We start from the raw sequence: 18690 nt of genomic DNA on the forward strand, positions 1-18690 counted from the left end.
GGAGCAGGTCACAGTATTCAGATTACAGTGTGTCAGTGATGATGGTCTGTATTTACCTAGATATCAGAATTTGCAGTGTCACCATAACTAACACGGGTCTCTCATTGGACACTGGACTTTAGGTCCTCTCCTGCTGGTTCAATAAAACATTGATGTCTAAGCTTCTCCACAAAGTCCAGAACATGATCTCCATCAGCCAGGAGGGAGCATCCACACCTGTCCGCTCTGGGTGGAAGGATTATTCCGGACTGCGCGGCAAGCTGGGCAGCTCCACCCCTCCTCTTCCTCAGGGAGTTGCACTGTTTAAATGTAACCCGAGCTTCCTGCTGCGAGCACCTGAAATCAAAAGAGCTGCCATGGAGGGATTTTTATCTTTTCACTCAGTGAGACTGAGGAAGGAAGTAGAAAATTAATGGTTATTTCATGGCTTCTCCACTAATGAAGAAGCTTCTTTTGGCAGATACACTGAGCAAAAATATAAATGCATCACTTTTGTTTTTGCTCCCATTTTTCATGAGCTGAACTCTAAGTTCTGAAACATTTTCTACAAACACAAAAGACTCATTACTCTCATATCGTTCGCTGAGATAACCCATTCCACCGCACACGTGTGCCTTACGGTGTGTTCACACCGAACGCGATGGACGCGAATAAAACGCCCCAAACGCCCCTAATTTGACGCGTGTACATTCGCGTCTCAACGCGTGTCCAAGAAAAATCCATCGCGCGTCAAAATATCATATTTTGACGCGCGTCAAAATATCATATTTTGACGCGCGTGAACCGGAAATGTGGGAGGAATGTGGGAGGGAGTTGTGCCAGACCTGGTTTTGCAAGATGGCAGCTGTCGAGCTAGCGCTTGAAGAGAGAGTCTCCCTTCTCTATGTACTGTGGAGAGCAGAGCAGCAGCGTGAAAGACGTCCTCGCCGTACCTGGGTCCATCAGGTCCTCCAGAGGCATGAGCAGTTTGGTGAGTTTCACCACTTGCTCCAGGAGCTGCGCCTGGATGACGGCCGATTCCAGCGCTATCACCGTCGGCCAGTTTGAGGACCTGCTGTCCCTCGTCGGTCCCAGCATTGCCCGCCTAGACACCAACTACAGACGCTCAATCCCACCTGCAGAGCGCCTGTCCGTCTGCCTGAGGTTAGTAAAAGTGGTCAATACGGTAGTCCTTTATTGATATCTGTGCTAATATGCTAATCCATCCAGTTATACACTGCTAACATGGATGTGCTATGCTAACAGTGAATGCTGTCGGTGTTTACTGAAAGCAAACTGTGGTACAGAGACGACTCTTTATAATATTTCTAGTGATACTCAGAAGGTCTCATCAAGTCCCGATTTAATTCGATTTATGCTGTTATCAGTGTTTGAATGATAGCATGGCTGTGGTGTCACATCAATGTATGCGCTCGGTGTTTGCTGATATCAAACTGTAGCATTAGGACCACTGAGTTAACCTTGTAGTGATACTCACTCCTTTTTATTTAGACCTGGTTTGATTCTGGGATAGTTGAATATTTGTATATAATCCCTGCAGCTGTCAGACTCTATAACAGGGGTCACCATCCTTTATTAAAACAGAGTTAGATAAAACTGTGAACAGTTTGGTTCATCTCTAGTTACATGGTTCTATCTTGATAAGCTATGTCTTATCACAGATTAATTTTTCAAAAATATTAATGATTTAAGCAAGGAAAGGGCTACATGTCAACATACAACTCTTTATTTCTATTAATGTCTTACTTCATTCCTACCTGATTGACATGTTTAGGAATTATGAGTGATTGGCTCACTGTAGTTGTGAAAGTTGCTACCAATCAAATTATGATATGTTAAAGTTAAAACAAAACAACTGTTTTAGATATGATCTAATATACATTTTGTAATTATCCTTATAATTACAAAAGGTTTTATGTAAGATTCATGTTTTGTGATTTAAATCTGACATCACAAAAGTATTTTGGAATTTGAATAATGTATTTTGTAACTGCAGTACACATAATACTGATTTTGAACAATTTTGTCCAGGTTCCTTGTCACCGCGGACTCCTTCAGCACCAAGCGTTCAGTTACAGAGTCGGTGTGTCAGATCACCCCCCAGGCAGCGACGTCCATCTGGGACTGTCTAGTGGACGACTTCATGGCTGTGCCTTCACCTGGAGACTGGCGGTCCATCACAGAGGGATTCCAGGAGCGCTGGAACTTTCCTCTGTGCTGTGCAGCTCTGGATGGGAAGCACATCCAGACAAAGGCACCCCACATATCATATAGGAGACACACACATTGATATACACTAAATATTTATTTCATTTATTTTTTGTGGTGCCCAAATTGATGCACCTGCTTGATTTTGTTTAAACAATTATTGCACACTTTCTGTAAATCCAGTAAACTTCTTTTCACTTCTCAAATATCACTGTGCGTGTCTCCTGTATGATATTTAACTGACATTTTTTATTGTAACAACCAACAATTTATACAGGAAAATAATGTCTATTAACAAGGTTGCCCAAACTTTTGCATCCCACTGTATCAGTATATTTTGTCATTAGTATAATATGAAATAAAGTCTACATGTGTCAAGTCGTGTGCCAACATTTGCTGTGTAGTAGAACTGAGACATTAGTCATTATAAACATTTATTTGAAATAATATTAAAAGTCTCAAACAGAAAAACATTAAACATAAATATATAAAATATAAGTATTTACAGAGAGACAGGAATAAAAAGGACCAGCTGCTCTCCAGAGCAGGAACAAGGCTGAGGAGGAAATGCTCCATTGGAGACTGGTGTGGCCTCTTCAGGGACTCCAGGATGGCCAGCTCCACCGCCGATGGACCGTCCTGGGACCCGTCCCTCATCTGCCTCGGAGCCGTCCTCCCCTGTGGGCCTGTAAAACAGCACAAAACACAAAGAAATGAGAAGGCTGCTACTAGATTTTAATTTCAACATTGAAAAAAAAAAAAAAACAATAACAGGATATAATCAGATTGGTTGTAGATATTTAGTAAAGGTGATCACAAGGGAATCCCACCGACTAAAAAGGTATCAGTGCTTGCTGTACATATCTGTGGGTGCAGCAGCAGGAGCTCAGGGACTGGGGATGCTCTGCTGCAGAATCAGTTGGTTCTATCAATACAGTATTAAATGTTAACAGGTTGGATATAATAATCGTAGAGTAGACAGTGGTCCCTCATTTATTGCAGGGGTTCTCAGAATAACTAGCCCCTGGTCACAGTTCTCACAATTGATTCTCAAAGTGCAAACCTTTGTAGATTGCAAAACGTAAAAGTATTATTATGCCGCGGTTTGTCTTCATCTGCCTGCCACTTTCGTGCGCCTTTTTCCCTCACGGTGCAGGTGTCTATTTCCGAATGAGGCTCATAGTTATGGGTGTTTTTGTGCTGTTTTTTCTATTGGACGCGATGGTTATCAAAACCAAACGTGATAAATTTGGCAAGCGCAGGAGATTTGTCAATCAGGCTGCAGAATGCAATGCTGTACTGTGCAATAAAAAATCAGCGAAAAAGCAAAGCAGTGACGGATGAACAGCGGGACCACTGTGTGCTGTTTATTAATAAACAATAAAATATATTCCTAAATGACAACATGCATAAAAGCAGAACGGTATTTGTACGTCAGTGGGAAAATAGCGGTGGCTTGCTAGCTTTTGTGCTGCTTCCCCGGGTCAGTGAAAACTTTCAAAAGAGAAATGAATGAACTTACCAGGTTGCCCGATCTCTTCACATATCTTCCTCCAAGCTCGGTCCTTTTTATTCCTGTCTCGGTACTGAAAGCAGCTGGTGTTGTACAGCTCCGAGTTGTTTGCTACCGCATTGATTAGCCTTCCCCTCCATTGAAGTATGAAAGGCTTTGGCTGGATCTGCCCCTTTGACCTAGGTAACAGCCACGTCACCAGGCTCCTGATTGGTTGTCGCGGCGCGATTTGACGCTGGAGTTCAGATTTTTCCAACTCGAGCGGTAGACGCGAAACGCGCGTATGCACAAAATGCAACACAAAAACTCACGCGCGTGGTTTTATTCGCGCGTCAAACGCGCCAGACGCGCTACACTGACGCGCGTTTCACGCGTTTTGGCGTTTTCGCGACGCAAATCTGCTTCCGAATTTTCGCGGGACCCGCAATCGCGCGTCATCGCGCCTTTCCATTGACTTTACATGTAAACCTGACGCTCTATTCGCGTCCATCGCGTTCGGTGTGAACACACCGTTAGACCCCCCACACTAAAAGGCTGACATGTGCAGTTTGGATCTGTACACAATGGAAGCTGCAAACTTCCAAGTTCTTGCACGGCCAGCAGACTCACCGGACACGTCACCCATCGAGCATGGACACTGCTAGCATCATGGACAGGTTTTTTACGGGGCTCCCACACAAACGCAAAGCAGGAGAGGAAGCATCGCCAAATATGTTTCCAAACCAAACTTTTTCTTGTAAAACAAAGGGGGGCCCAGCAAAAAAAGTTTGGGAACCACTGGTTTAATCTCTGGGACAATCTGTGAAGTTTGTCCTGTGAACAACATTTTAGAATAGTTGTGATCAGGGTTACACTCTGGGCATCAATTCATCCCACTCTGAAGGGAAGCCACATGTTTGTGTTCAGCCTGTAGATGGCGCTGGTTAACCCCCCTCCTCTGCTACAGGCAGGTAAGTTCTCGCATCCTGTTTCAATGCTGCTTTATCATTTACAAGCCGGCATTAACACGCTGAAGGATAAGCAGGAAGTGAAACTCTGGCGAAAAAAACAGGCCGGACCTACAGGAAGTCAAACAGGAACTTTATTAACGAGTAAAAACAGCAACAGTCTGAGAAGCACAGAGAGAAGCCACCATCACCTCCTCACAGGAAGTCCTGCTGTGTCTCCGATTGGTGATTCTCACACGTACGCGGGTATTTTTGAAAACGGAGATTTTCCATTTTCGTTTTAAAAAATAATCCCGTCCACACATAAACGCAGAAATGAAGGAAAACGCTGCTATGAACATGCCAAAGCAACAGGTGGCGCTATATTCCTAACCGTGTAGAAATGTTGGCCAATCAGAAGTCTAGAAACCTCGGTGGGAAAAAGTAAACAAGGATGGGGCATAGAAGCAGTGTCTTTTTTCTTTTTTTTTACTTTCCATAGAAGCAGTGTCGCTACCCGATCTGTACCGGAAACCCGATTGGTACCAGCCAGATGAAGTGTTTACTAACAATTGACAGTGATAGCGGACGTCATCATCACTATTCCAACAATCCTCTCCACACAGACAAGCATAAACACACTCGACTATCAATAAATCAAATTAAACACACGTTTGTGATTACGCTAATTCAGTTTACAATACGGTTCATTCGCTCAGTCAGCAGGTGACAGTGTCCTCGTACACTGGGGTGTTAACCTCCATTAAACGAACAGAAGAAGAAGAAAACATTGCACATGCGCAGTAAGGATCGGGGAGTCCTGATCCGTAACTATCTTTTTATTTTTTTGTTTTTGTCTACAATATATTAAATGTTTCATTATCGGAAACATTTTAAGAGATACTTGTTTTTCTTAACATCTTAACAGATACTCTGACCTGTAACTATCGTAAAATACTTCGACTGGAAGTAGACACCTTTCACACATGCGTGGTACAGATCGGGTAGTGACAAGCAGAACCGAGTCGAGTGTGGAGGGACAGTAACTGTGTGTATATGTAAGCATTTAAACACTGCAGAGAGTAGAATTAACAGTAACAGTATTGTAGAAATTCATTTCACCGAAACAATAACGTGACGCACAGTGTGACGTCAAAAAAGGCGCACACCTTTGACGCTGTGTTTTCTGCGTTTTCTCCATTTTTGTCGTCCACACGTAAATGCAAAAACGAAGTTTTCGAAATTATCCACCCTGGCCGGAGTTTTTAAAAATCTCCGTTATCAGTTACTGAAAACGCCGTTTACGTGTGGACGAAAAGTGCAAACGCATAGAAAATTTTTCAAAAATACCCGGGTACGTGTGGACGTAGCCGTAGCCTCAGGCGAGATAGGTGTTTTCAGTGTGCCACCAGGAGGTGGCGCCACTTCTCCACTCCAAGTGCGGAACATCAACTCACTGAGCATGCTCACTGTGTTGCTCCACACCTGAAGAGCGATGTTTGAAAAGTGAGGTTAGCTCCGGTGTCGTTCGTGGAGCTTTTCTCAGACCTGTGTGTGTGTCGAGTTCTGGTCTTCTTGAAGGCAGACAAAATAACAGAAACACCTGATCAGCTACCTGTCCAGGTGTGTCCCACCCCTCGACCATTCAGAGCTGGGATACGGTTAAGGAAAAGGATGAAGATCAGCGCTGGAATGAGCACGCCTGCTGCTGATTGGTCAGCGGGGTGACTACCAAGCAGGTAATCACCTGCAGGTGTTAGATCTCATTCAGGTGAATGATGGTGATAGTGATGTCATCACGGTACCTTCGGGCCAGATCCACAGGCAGACTCAGCATCTTGGCGAGACGATTTGGAGCTACCGCTCCATACCCGTCGTCGCCAAGGGTGTGGCGGATCAGGTGGGTGGCGATATTCTGGTCCTCAAGCGCCGACAGGACCCGCCCCCTCCTCTCCAGCAAGAGGCGCTGCAGGTCGCCCAGCGTTGTGCCCTCGCAGGGAATTATAGGTCTCTGCTGCTGGAGGGCTGTGCAACGACAAACCACACACAGAGTCAGGACGATGACAGGAAGTAAAGACAGGTGGACACGTCTGAGCACGCTCACACCTCATGTGCACTTTTTGGAGCACTGTGAGTGATTATCTGTGACCTCAGTCTTCAAAAGAATCTCAAACTCCAACACCGAAAACATAAACAGGTGAAGACTGGCATGTGATGAGATGCTGGGACGGCTTAATGTAAAAACAAGGTGACCAAGAGGTGGCAATGGGACAGTTTCAGAATAAGGTCGTGGTTCAGGGTAAAATATGAACTCACCTTCTGGTGTGTAAACATATGGAGCATAGGGCTGTGCGATATGACCAAAATCTCATATCCCGATTTAAGACAGCTATCGTCCCGATAACGATATAAATCACAAAAATGTAACATTTTCTGTAAATTCTGTGAATCTCGGGCAGCTCGACTTGACGATGCATGAAACGATACATTTTTAGACATAAGTTGTAACGGCCGCCGTTTCCTTTGTGAGTATTTATTACACGGCGTGCTGCGGGGAAAAGCCTGTTCTAATGTTTGAGTCTAAGGTTTATTTTTTAGCACCTGGCGGCTCTTTTTTACTTCTCATCCGTAAATAATCTGCTCTTTCACGTGATTCAGTTTATTTTGAAAAGTCTCAACAGGATCTTGAGCTTTATTGTGAAAGGTTTATGAGGAACATAAACAAGCGGACACGCGATGGTGTTACCGTCATTGTTGCTAACAACAACGCATAAAAACAGGTGCTTGTCCGTCCATAGTGTTGTTATATTAAATATAAGAGAAAGAGAGAACTTTAAGAAATTCATACAGCCACTACAGTGACCATCAAAACAATGAACAAATATTGCCGTAAACAGTTTATTTTGCGGCACCACGAAACAAACGATAGCGTAAAATGAAACGACAGACGTTTTTATATCGTCATCTGATATATATATCGTTATATCGAACAGCCCTAATGGAGCATGAAAAAAAGTGAGTGGAGAAGAAACACGAGTAGGACTTCCTGATAATAATGAATTACAGTCGTCCAGCCTGGAAGTAATAAATGCATGAACTAGTTTTTCAGTGTATGCTATGTCTTCTAATGATGCTGCCTAAGGGAAGCATGTATAATGTAAACAGAATTGGTCCTAGCACTGAACCCTGTGGAACTCCATAATTAACCTCAGTGTGTGAAGAGGACTCTCCATTTACATGCACAAACTGGAGTCTATTAGATATGATCAGAATACAGTCGCTCCAAGACAACAACAGTAACAGACTGAAGTAAATTAAATAAAACCAAATATTACAAAGTTTACAAAATGTATGTAATAGCGCTAACATATACAAATAGCTGTCAGACTCCTGAACTCTGCCTCCTGACATCTGACCCACGTTAACACATGGACTGAACATACACACACACACAATCGACAACCGTCAGTGTTGGGGAGTAACGGAATACATGTACCGCCGTTACGTATTTAAAATACAAAATATGAGTAACTCTATTCTGTTACAGTTACCGTTTAAAAAGGTGGTATTCAGAATACAGTTACTTTGTTGAAATAAATGGATTACACTGCGGTACTTTCCTGTTTCATATTGTCGCGGGTCAGGACTGTTTGGGTTTTGTTTGACAGCTACGTTCTGTTGTTCCAGGCGGCAGCGTTACGGTTGCCATGGTTACAGGGTGACGCCCTCTCTCTCTCTCTGCGACTGTGTGTTTCCTGGGTGAGAGAGGCCTTTTCGTTGTTGTTGTTGTTGTTGTTGTGCTAAGCTAACAGGCAGAATGCTACAAGCATAGCTCTAAAGAATGTAGCATCATGGGTAGTGTAGTCCGTGCTGCTGGGAGAATGGACTGCCATACACGTTATGGGTCTGTGAGCGAGGAGGGAGAAAAAGGGGAGTGGAAAGGTACGAGTTGTCATCGAGGAAAAACGGGAGCTGGAAGCATGTAAATATAATAATAACCACTGCAGCCAAGAAGAGTGCCTGACGAGCCCAGTTGTAAGTAAGCTATTAAGACTCGACTGTACACCGTGTTCGTGTTTTCCTCCGAAAACAATAAGTTCCGTTGGAGCCTTTCAACGCCTCTCTCTGTCTCTCGCAAGAAAAGTTGACCCACACAACAAAGTAAAGCTATTTTTCGGCTACGAGCCGACAGGGACCCCGCCGTATTAGTCAGAGGTCCCTTTACTACAGTTCGGAGTCGCGGACCTTCAGTAATAGTAATAAATCACACAGCAATAGTACATTCACGTTGTTGTAAAAAGCATGATAATATATTAAGTAATCCAAAGTATTCAGAATACGTTACTGTCATTGAGTAACGTAACGGAATACGTTACAGAATACATTTTGGGGCATGTATTCTGTATTCTGTAATGGAATACATTTTAAAAGTAACTTTCCCAACACTGACAACTGTACCCTCAAACACACAATAATAACATGGACTGAACCACCACTCACAACCACTAGCACTTTATATAGCCTCTGTAGGAATTATATCTCACTTATCTTAACTGCACTACTGTGTAGCTCTGTGTAAATAATCATTCTGTACATTTGATAATTTTTAACCCTACAACTGTTTACAACTTGCATAGTTCCCATTTCTGTATAGCTGTATATCTCAGATTCTGTAAAGTTATTTATTTCATATTCTGTATAGTTTTTCATATTTATATCCTGTTCATATCCTGTACATAGCTTGTACTCACTACAGCCTGTACATACTTATAGTTATAGAATATTCACAACATACTTCATACCGTGTACATTGTAACATACCATAATAGACCCATTTCTGTAATATACTCACATATCTATATTATTGCTAATATATATTGTAATATATCTATATCACTAAAGCACTTCTGGATGGATGCAAACTGCATTTCGTTGCCCTGTACCTGTGCATGTGCAATGACAATAAAGTTGAATTCTATTCTAATTCTATTCTAAATAGTTCAGTTATAAATAACCAGAATATTACAGAGGTGAAATATATATATATATATATATATATATATATATATATATATATATATATATATATATAGTTACAAGCTTTACTGTGTCTGTGAAGGTTCTCAGTCATCGTAGTCAGAGGAGCTTGCAAAGAAAAGCGTCTGGACTTCTTTAAGTTGCTTGAAGACGTTTCACCTCTCATCCGAGAAGCTTCTTCAGTTCTAAGGTCAAATGGTGGAGAGTCCCAGATATAAACCTAGTGGGAGTTTCCCCCCACAGAGAGACAAAAGGACCCCCTGATGATCCTCTAATCGCCTGAGCCAAGGTGTGAAACTGGGTCCCTCTTTGGGGGGAAACTCCCACTAGGTTTAAATCTGGGACTCCCCACCATTTGACCTTAGAACTGAAGAAGCTTCTCGGATGAGAGGTGAAACGTCTTCAAGCAACTTAAAGAAGTCCAGACGCTTTTCTTTGCAAGCTCCTTTGACAAGCTTTACTGTGTTGCTATTTAAAGGATCAGTAACTGATTGGCACTGACCTGTCAGATGATCCCCCACGAGCTGGATGACCGTCTGTCGATGCATCAGCTCCCAGAGTCCATCAGTAGCGAGGACCAGGAACTTGTCTGCAGGTCCAACACAGTGTCGGGTGATTTCTGGCTCAGTGCTCAGATAGGGTGGGGTCAGGTAGTGCGGCGGCATCGTCCGGACCGCCTCACTGACCGCAGACAGGACGTCCGGTCGAGTTTCATAGACCCGACTCAGCATATCCGCGCTCCATTTGAAGCGGACGTCACCGAACGCCCGGAAGGGCAGCAACAGGCCCAGTAGGCGGTCGTGGCGGATCACCGTCCTCTGCTCCGCTGGGTGCTCTCCCAGAATCCTTTGCAGCTCTTCGGGATTCTGCGCATTGTGGTCATTGGTGAGGTTGATCGCAGACCAGCTTCCGTCTGCCTCCTGGACGCCCAGGACTGCCCGACTGTCCCCCAGGTTGGCCACATGTAGAACGCCGTTGGAGATGTGGACGACACAGGCTGTGCAACCAGAGAGCGCCACCCGGAGGGGGGAGGTCAGAGACAACCCCTCACCAGGGAAAGACACCTGCCTGTGGGCACAAAGAGAGGCTTAACCTGCTGAAACAGACTCACCTGCAGGTTCTGCTGAAGAAAACACAACTTTGTTCTTACCTGGGGGAGGTCAGGGACAGATGCACCTGGGCTTCTACAGACAGGTCGTAGTCAAGGCGATGGAACGCATTGACCAGAGCTGATGTCGTTCTGTTGTCATCCTGCAGCCAATCAGAGAGAACAGATAATGATGTCACCACAGGTGAACTTTCTGCTGAAACCAAAACAGGAAAATCGGTTTCTGAAAAGTCCACCTGCACCTGGTTGAGACCAGGTAAAGGCTTTGACATTCAGGCATGTTTTGGGTTTTTTTTGGACCTGCACTGTCCGTGAATGTGATTCTGTGATGTGTCAGGACACCTGGTTACCTCCTCCTCATCCTCCTCCTCGGTCTCCAGCCTCTCCTGCCAGTAGTTCCGGAGGCTATGGAAGGACGTCACCTCTCCATTGGGGTAGCTCAGGTCTTGGGGGTATTTATGCCATTCCAGCAGTGGTGTTACGGCCCGTTCCTCCTCCACCGCCCGTTCCAGCTCCACCAGTGTCCTCAGCGGCAGCGCTGCCACGGCAATGTAGTAAAAGAGCCTCTGACTGACAGCGTGGGCGCAGGCCGGCCCTGTGTGACCGTCGAACACGCCAAACAACACGCCTCCACGGCCCGCTAGGCAGGTGGCGCTGCTCTGACGGTCCTCGCAGGGGAGGTTGGATGGCAACATGTTGCTATGAAAACCCAGAACGCCATGGGAGGCGGGGCCTCTGGGGAGGGTAAGGCTGTATTCATTGGCCTGGAAACAAACAGTCATTAAGATGTGTGACATCACCAGTTAACGCTTTCAGAGTCTGATTTTTGTCACCTTTAAGATCCGGTCGACCTGAGCGGAATTTATCTGCCCCGCCTCCTGTCCCGCCCTCAGCTTCCGGCTCCCACTGCTTGCTGAGTAATGGAGTCTGTGCAGCTCAGGTGGATGGGGAGGAGGCAAGGACAGGAAGCAGCACTGCTGCAACCTGCAGCATCCAGTATGGAAGGCGGTTCGCCCCAACATGGCATGAAGGCTGGACCTGCAGAAGGATCAGAGCATTTTGGTTTTCAGGTATCTAAAGTTTGACATCCCTACATGACCACTGGTGAAGGCCATTAGTGACTTCCTGTTCCACAGGAGGCGCCCTTGAGCTCATGCAGAATGAATGGGACTCAGTGGAGCTGTTCATGACTCTGATGGAAAGGCTCGGGACATTAGCTACTGTTCTATTCTTTGATGTTTCTACTGAAGTTTCTACTTTTTGTGCATATCAAGGATGTTAGAGCATCACCAGTCACTTTACTGCATCCTCCATGTTGATTTGGGGCATGAAGCCACCAGTGGCCTCACGATAGCTTCACATTCAACCACCACAACCAGCTGCTTCTTCTGCTGCACTTTGGCTACACTCCTGGCATCTGCCAGAGGTATCGTTTAGAAACAGGCGCCATCGAGGGACACCGACGTCCTGCCCTAACTGACCAATCAGCAGGCAGCAGAACGCTGAACTGATTCAGCTTCATGGAGAAATAAAATAAATACAATTCTAGAAGCAGCTGGAAATCCTCAGCTCAGAGTGCCCCCTGCTGCACCACCAGCTGAACTGCGGCCAGTTTTTTGGAATAGACAGGAAGTAACAGCAGCTCTGTTCAGCAGCTTTTTCAGGTGAATTTTGGTTTTCAGAGAGTGACATCAAAGGATCAGCAGAAGAATCAGAACAGTGACCAACAAACAGATTCATTTATCACACTGAAAATAAATAAATCACTGTCCTGTGACTCTGAGGTTTGGCTCTAACCCAGAAACCAGGTTTAGTTAAACAGGATCAGCTGACGGTCAGCTGTGGTTCCGGTGGAAAGTTTTGACTAAGCACGACGCTGAAACTCACCCTGTCTGCCTGACGTCTCGTCTTCCTGATCACTCCTCCCGCAGCTGCGTCTTTGTTCCTGTGACCTTTGACCCTGCTGGTGACGCGCTCATCGATCAGTTACCTGTAAACCATCCTCTCACTTTCAGCCTGCTCAGTGTGGCACAGGCTTCATTCTTCACCATATTAAACATGCGAGAAAGCAGCCAATGTGTTTAATTACCTGAGGGGGAGGAGGCGGGGTCGCCAGCAGCTCTCAGGTCTGTCTGTGTGCAGGTGTTTTGTGCAGATCAGACACTGTTGTGCGTTTCATTCTTCATAATCGTGTCAGACAGCAGGCTGTTCCCACTGACCGTACACAAAACCTGCTCAGGTTCTCCTGTATCGGCGCACAGGTGAGTTCAGCACAGGTGAGCCAGAACATCAGCTTTAGGCTAAAGGTGAGTAAACAAGGTGTGTGTGTGTGTCTGTGTATCTGTGTGTGTGTGTGTCTGTGTGTGTTTATCAGTGTGTCTGCGTGTGTGTGTGTCTGTTTATCAGTGTGTGTTTATCAGTGTGTGTGTGTCTGTGTGTGTTTATCAGTGTGTCTGCGTGTGTGTGTGTCTGTGTATCAGTGTGTGTTTATCAGTGTGTCTGTGTATCAGTGTGTGTTTATCAGTGTGTGTGTGTGTCTGTGTATCAGTGTGTGTTTATCAGTGTGTTTGCGTGTGTGTGAGATTATCAGTGTGTGTCTGCGTGTGTGTGTGTCGGACCGTGTGCAGACCGCGTGTGGCGCAGACCAGCATCCAAACAAACCTCCACAGTTTCGGGTCTGAGGTGAGTCGGAGCTCCGGCGGCTTGATCCGCTCTTTTTTGCCTGCAGAGGGCTCACTGCAGCCGGCCGGCGCGCCGCTCCGCCCCGGGGAAGAGGCGCTGCGGAGCGGACAGTGTCGGGTGTTTCCTCCGCTGCGGAGCGTATGCTAAGCTGCTAGCAGGCTAGCTGCCATGACGGGCTGTTTACAGGCTTACAGGCCGGAGCGGGGAGCCGGTATAAAGGACCTCATCGGCCGGGGAGCCTTTGGCTGGTGGCCGCACAGAGTGGCCTGTTAACGGCGTCGGGCTGCCATGAGCCGCGGGGGCGGTGCAGGTTAGCACAGTTGGTGGGACGGGAGGACCGGAGAGGATCGATACACGATTGATCTGCTGTTGCTCTGTGAAGAGGCATCTTATTACATGATGAACAAGAGGAAAAAGTCTGATCATGGTGAAGACCTGAGACAATCAGAACCTGTCCTCACCTGTCTTCCTGTGGTCCCCTATGTGTCCACATTAAAATCAGCTCTACAGCTTCCCCAGGTGTCTCACATGAGGGGGTCAGAGTGAATCTGATGGGACCCTGCTGCTCCATTCAATTCAGTTTATGTATATTACACCAAATCACAACAACAGTGGCCCCAAGGCTCTTTGTGTTGTAAGGTAAAGACACTACAATAATAGAACAGAAAAAAAGACCCCAACAATCATTTGACCCCTATGAGCAAGTTTGAAGCCTAATGTTAAAAATAGAAACGGTACTATGAGGTCATTAAGATAAGATGGGGCCTGATTATTTAAGACCTTGTATGTGAGGAGCAGGATTTTGAATTCTGGATTTAACAGGAAGCCAAAACAGGAGAAATCTGCTCTCTCTTTCTAGTCCCTGTCAGGACTCTTGCTGCAGCATTTTGGATCAGCTGAAGGCTTTTCAGGGAGTTTTTAGGACTTCCTGATAATAATGAATTACAGTCGTCCAGCCTGGAAGTAATAAATGCATGAACTAGTTTTTCAGCGTCACTCTGAGACAGGATATTTCTAACTTTAGAGATGTTGCACAAATGGAAGAAAGCAGTCTTACATATTTGTTTAATATGTGCGTTGAAGGACATGTCCTGGTCAAACATGACTCCAAGGTTCCTCACAGTGTTACTGGAGGCCAAGGTAATGCCATCCAGAGTAAGAGTCTGCTTAGATACCATATTTCTAAGATTTTCAGGGCCGAGTACAATAACCTCAGTTTGATCTGAATTAAGAAGCAGAAAGTTAGCGGCCATCCAGGTCTTTATGTCTTTAAGACATTCCTGCAGTTTAACTCATTGGTGTGTGTTATCTGGCTTCATGGACAGATAGAGCTGGGTGTCATCTGCATAGCAGTGTAAATGTATGCTATGTCTTCTAATGATGCTGCCTAAGGGAAGCATGTATAATGTAAACAGAATTGGTCCTAGCACTGAACCCTGTGGAACTCCATAATTAACCTCAGTGTGTGAAGAGGACTCTCCATTTACATGCACAAACTGGAGTCTATTAGATAGATATGATACAAACCACTGCAGTGCAGTACCTGTAATACCTACAGCATGTTCTAATCGCTCTAATAGGATATTATGGTCGACAGTATCGAACGCTGCACTGAGGTCTAGCAGGACAAGCACAGAGATGAGTCCACTGTCAGAGGCCATAAGAAGATCATTTGTAACCTTCACTAAAGCTGTTTCTGTGCTGTGATGAGCTCTGAAACCTGACTGAAACTCTTCAAATAAACCTCTGCAGATGATCTGTTAGCTGTTTGACAACTACTCTTTCAAGGATGTTTGATATAAAGGAAGGTTGGAGATTGGCCTATAATTAGCTAAGACTGCTGGGTCTAGAGATGCTTTTTGAGTAAAGGTTTAACTACAGCCAGCTTGAAGGCCTGTGGTACATAGCCGATTATTAGAGATAGGTTGATCATATTTAAGATCGAAGCATTAATTAATGGCAGGACTTCTTTGAGCAGTTTTGTAGGAATGGGGTCTAAAAGACACGTTGATGGTTTGGAGGAAGTAATTATTGAAGTTAACTCAGAAAGATCAATTGGAGAAAAAGAGTCTAACTTAACATCAATGGTACTAAGAGTAGCTGCAGATAATATTACATCTGTGGGATGATTATGAGTCTTTTTTTCTCTCTAATGCCTAAAATGTTATTCATGAAGTCATTACTAGTTAACATTAAACAGTCCTGGAATTAAATCCTTAATCTAGTTACAGCACTTTCAGAAAGACACCTGCTGTGTTCAAATTTATTCCTCACTGCTGTGTGATCAATTATTGTAAACTCTACCTGTGTGGGTGGGCCCAGGACTGAGGAGAATCATCTCAGGTGTTCCTGGTGTGTTTTTCCTTTTCCTCCGTGGTTTTTATTCTGCACCTTCATGAAGGTAAAGTTTCACATCTGAATCTCCTGTCTGTGGTTCCAGCCGTGGTCGTGGCGATGAGCAGTAACGAGTGTTTTGGTTGCGGCCGCTCAGGCCACTGGGTGAAGAACTGTCCGAGTGGCGGCCGAGGGCGAGGGAAAGGACGCAGCAGAGGCAAAGGTGACACCCATCATCAAACCTCCATGAGTTTATTTTAAAGTTTATTAAAAAGCCTGTAGTTTTTACAGATGTCGCCATGGAGACGTGGAAACCTGTTTCCATTTCCAGCTTCTGCATTGGTGCTGTTATTGTGAACAGCTGACTATGTGACACACCCGGCGGTTCACCCCTGTCGTGTCGTTGCAGACCTGTTCTGTTACCGATGTGGCGAACTTGGGCACGTGGCCAGAGACTGCGAGCGCACAGAGGACGGTGAGGACACACGCTTACAGATCACAACAGTTTAAAGACAGGTGAGCACAGGTGTGATCTTTCCTGCAGCCTGCTACAACTGCGGCAGAGGAGGTCACATCTCCAGAGACTGCAAGGAGCCCAAGAAGGAGCGCGAGCAGCTGTGCTATAACTGCGGCAAGGCCGGTCACATGGCGCGCGATTGTAACCACGCCCACGAGCAAAAGTGCTACTCCTGCGGCAGCTTCGGACACATCCAGAAGTGCTGTGAGAAGGTCAAGTGCTACAGGTAAACTAATACTAAAGCTGAGCCTACAAACACAGGTGAACGGTCCAGCGTAACCTGTCCGTGTGCTCTGCAGGTGCGGGGAGATCGGCCATGTTGCGGTGCACTGCAGCAAGGCGTCCGAGTTGAACTGCTATAACTGTGGGAAGTCAGGTCACCTGGCGAAAGAGTGCACCATTGAAGCCACCCCCTAGCTGGCCTCTGACCCCTGACCCTGCGCTCCCAAACCTCTTCTTTTATTCTCTGTTCGTGCCCTCTGATCCTCCTCTTGTCATTGGTCTAGAGGCCTGTCGGTCAGCCTCGTAACAGCCAGTCAGAGCAGACGGAGGGAGGAGGAGGGGGCGGGCTACAAAACCCATTTGTTCTTCTGTGTTTTAGTTTGGTAGCTGTGTTACGATGTACAGAGCTTTTTTAGACCTGAGAGAGTGATGTATGAAGGCCAAATTAGGCCCCTCCCCTCTGCCCTTTGGGTGGGGCTAACAGAGCCATGGAAGTTTGTATCTTGCCAACTTCATTTTTGTTTTTGGACCATATAAAATGATTGTCCCCACCTCCAGCAATCACCCAATAATATCGCAGGATGAACGAGCCAATCAGGACAGGTCGCAGCAGATGTTTTACAGGTGCGTTTTTGTGCAGGTCGAGGAATCGTACGCCAAGAAAAAAAGCCGCAGGAAGTCTGGACAAAACCCCCAGAAAAATCTTATTTTTGTACATTTTACCTGTGAGCTGTTGTAAAGGTGTATGTTCTACCTGACAATAAAAAGGTAAGAAGGATGAGGGCGGAGCCTGCGGTGGCTGTCTTATTTCTTCAGACAGGCACCACTGACCCACAGGAGACGAACCGACCAATCAGATCAGAGGAAACGAGCTCCAGAGCTCACCTGAAAGCCTCATGGTTTAATTAACATCTGCAGCAGCTGGACAGAGCGATCCCTGACGACCTGCTCAGTTCCTCGCTGTCAGACACCTCCAGAATCTCCTCCTCTCATCATCATAATAATAATGGATTACATTTAAATAGCGCTTTTACAATGCCACTATTCATTCACTCTCACAGTCACACACTGGTGGAGGCAGCTACAGGTGTAGCCACAGCTGCCCTGGGGCAGACTGACAGAAGCGAGGCTGCCGTATCACGCCATCGGCCCCTCTGGCCATCACCAGTAGGCGAAGTGTCCTGCCCAAGGACACAATGACCGAGACTGTCCGAGCCGGGGTTCGAACCAGTACAAGACAAACTGCCAACTCTTGAGCCACGATCGCCCCAGTGTAGTAACAGTCATCATTGTTACTACTCTGATTACATCGAATGAACGACTGACTCAGTTTTATTAAGGACACAGGAAGTTTGATCTGCGTACAGTGAAAGAATAAAGTCGCTGTGGAAATAAAACATAAATAAACACAATGAATCTTTAAAAGTTCAATACAGGTCGTACATGAACATGTCATTCACTGCTGATGTACAACAATACATCCCAGCGTTAACCTCTGACCTCTGTGGTGTTCATGATCAGACTTCTCACTTACCTGGGCCAGGGGTGTCAAACTCGTGGCCACTTGTGGCCCATGTCACCCCTACTTATATAGGCAAGGCAAGGCAAGTTTATTTGTATAGCACAATTCAACAACAAGGTGATTCAAAGTGCTTTACAGAGACATTAGAAACAAAAACAAATAAAAAGCATGATTTAAAATTGATTAAAACAAGCAAACAAACAAACTAATTAACAAACAAACAAAACAGTATATAAAATCAAAACAGATAAAATCAGATATATTATATATTGATATGAGGAAATCTAATGTAATTCTTCTTAGGCAGAATTTGTTTGTTGTTGAGCTAAATGTTAAAATAAGTTCTTTCTGAGCAGAGAGCACAAACATGCTGAGGCTGTGCAGAGTCACACTGCAGTTGTTACATACCAACACACTGATGGCAGCAGTGCTCTGACGTGTGTGCAGACAGAGGACCAGTGTGTTTGTTTGCTCGTTCAGTGAAAGGCTTCAGTTTTGTCTTCTTATACAATGTTTGACATTTAAAACAACAAACAAAACATTTTAGGAAATATTTGTTGGCGTTTGTGGCCGTCCAATCAGATCTCACACAGCTCATATAAGTTTGAGAGTTCAGCGTGC

General features: G+C 45.4%; 3 protein-coding genes across 9 annotated transcripts; 2 read left to right on the forward strand and 1 right to left on the reverse strand.

The window, feature by feature from the left end:
• Positions 1-627: 627 nt before the first annotated feature.
• LOC147331461 (uncharacterized) lies at positions 628-2580 on the forward strand. The gene is made up of 2 exons (XM_086293781.1): positions 628-1143; positions 2032-2580. The coding sequence occupies exons 1-2, from the start codon at positions 884-886 to the stop codon at positions 2288-2290; spliced, it is 519 nt and encodes a 172-aa protein (XP_086149907.1). The 5' UTR covers positions 628-883; the 3' UTR covers positions 2291-2580.
• A 2206-nt stretch (positions 2581-4786) lies between these two features.
• LOC147331462 (pyruvate dehydrogenase [acetyl-transferring]-phosphatase 1, mitochondrial-like) lies at positions 4787-14581 on the reverse strand. 2 transcript variants are annotated; one of them, XM_086293783.1, is made up of 7 exons: positions 12882-14581; positions 12680-12755; positions 11626-11830; positions 11143-11556; positions 10835-10935; positions 10187-10752; positions 4787-6672 (listed from the first exon to the last, which is right to left on the reverse strand). In XM_086293783.1, the coding sequence occupies exons 3-7, from the start codon at positions 11812-11814 to the stop codon at positions 6404-6406; spliced, it is 1539 nt and encodes a 512-aa protein (XP_086149909.1). In that variant the 5' UTR covers positions 11815-11830; positions 12680-12755; positions 12882-14581; the 3' UTR covers positions 4787-6403. The 2 variants fall into 2 exon arrangements, with proteins under 2 accessions (XP_086149909.1, XP_086149908.1); XM_086293782.1 differs by having other exon boundaries at positions 12680-12782.
• Positions 12900-17328, forward strand: cnbpb (CCHC-type zinc finger, nucleic acid binding protein b). Of its 6 annotated transcripts, none has more exons than XM_086293792.1 (5): positions 12900-12918; positions 15915-16031; positions 16218-16283; positions 16353-16551; positions 16625-17328. In XM_086293792.1, exons 2-5 carry the CDS (start codon positions 15929-15931, stop codon positions 16740-16742), a joined length of 486 nt encoding a protein of 161 aa, XP_086149918.1. In that variant the 5' UTR covers positions 12900-12918; positions 15915-15928; the 3' UTR covers positions 16743-17328. The 6 variants fall into 6 exon arrangements, with proteins under 6 accessions (XP_086149918.1, XP_086149915.1, XP_086149917.1 ...); XM_086293789.1 differs by lacking the exon at positions 12900-12918 and adding an exon at positions 13268-13784; XM_086293791.1 differs by lacking the exon at positions 12900-12918 and adding an exon at positions 13270-14113.
• Positions 17329-18690: the final 1362 nt, after the last annotated feature.

Source organism: Aulonocara sp. 'chitande type north' Nkhata Bay, linkage group LG5 (assembly GCF_057382095.1).
Source record: "Aulonocara sp. 'chitande type north' Nkhata Bay isolate Kocher_YH1m ecotype deep benthic linkage group LG5, A_spYH_male_GT1.1, whole genome shotgun sequence".
Classification (NCBI taxonomy): domain Eukaryota; kingdom Metazoa; phylum Chordata; class Actinopteri; order Cichliformes; family Cichlidae; genus Aulonocara; species Aulonocara sp. 'chitande type north' Nkhata Bay.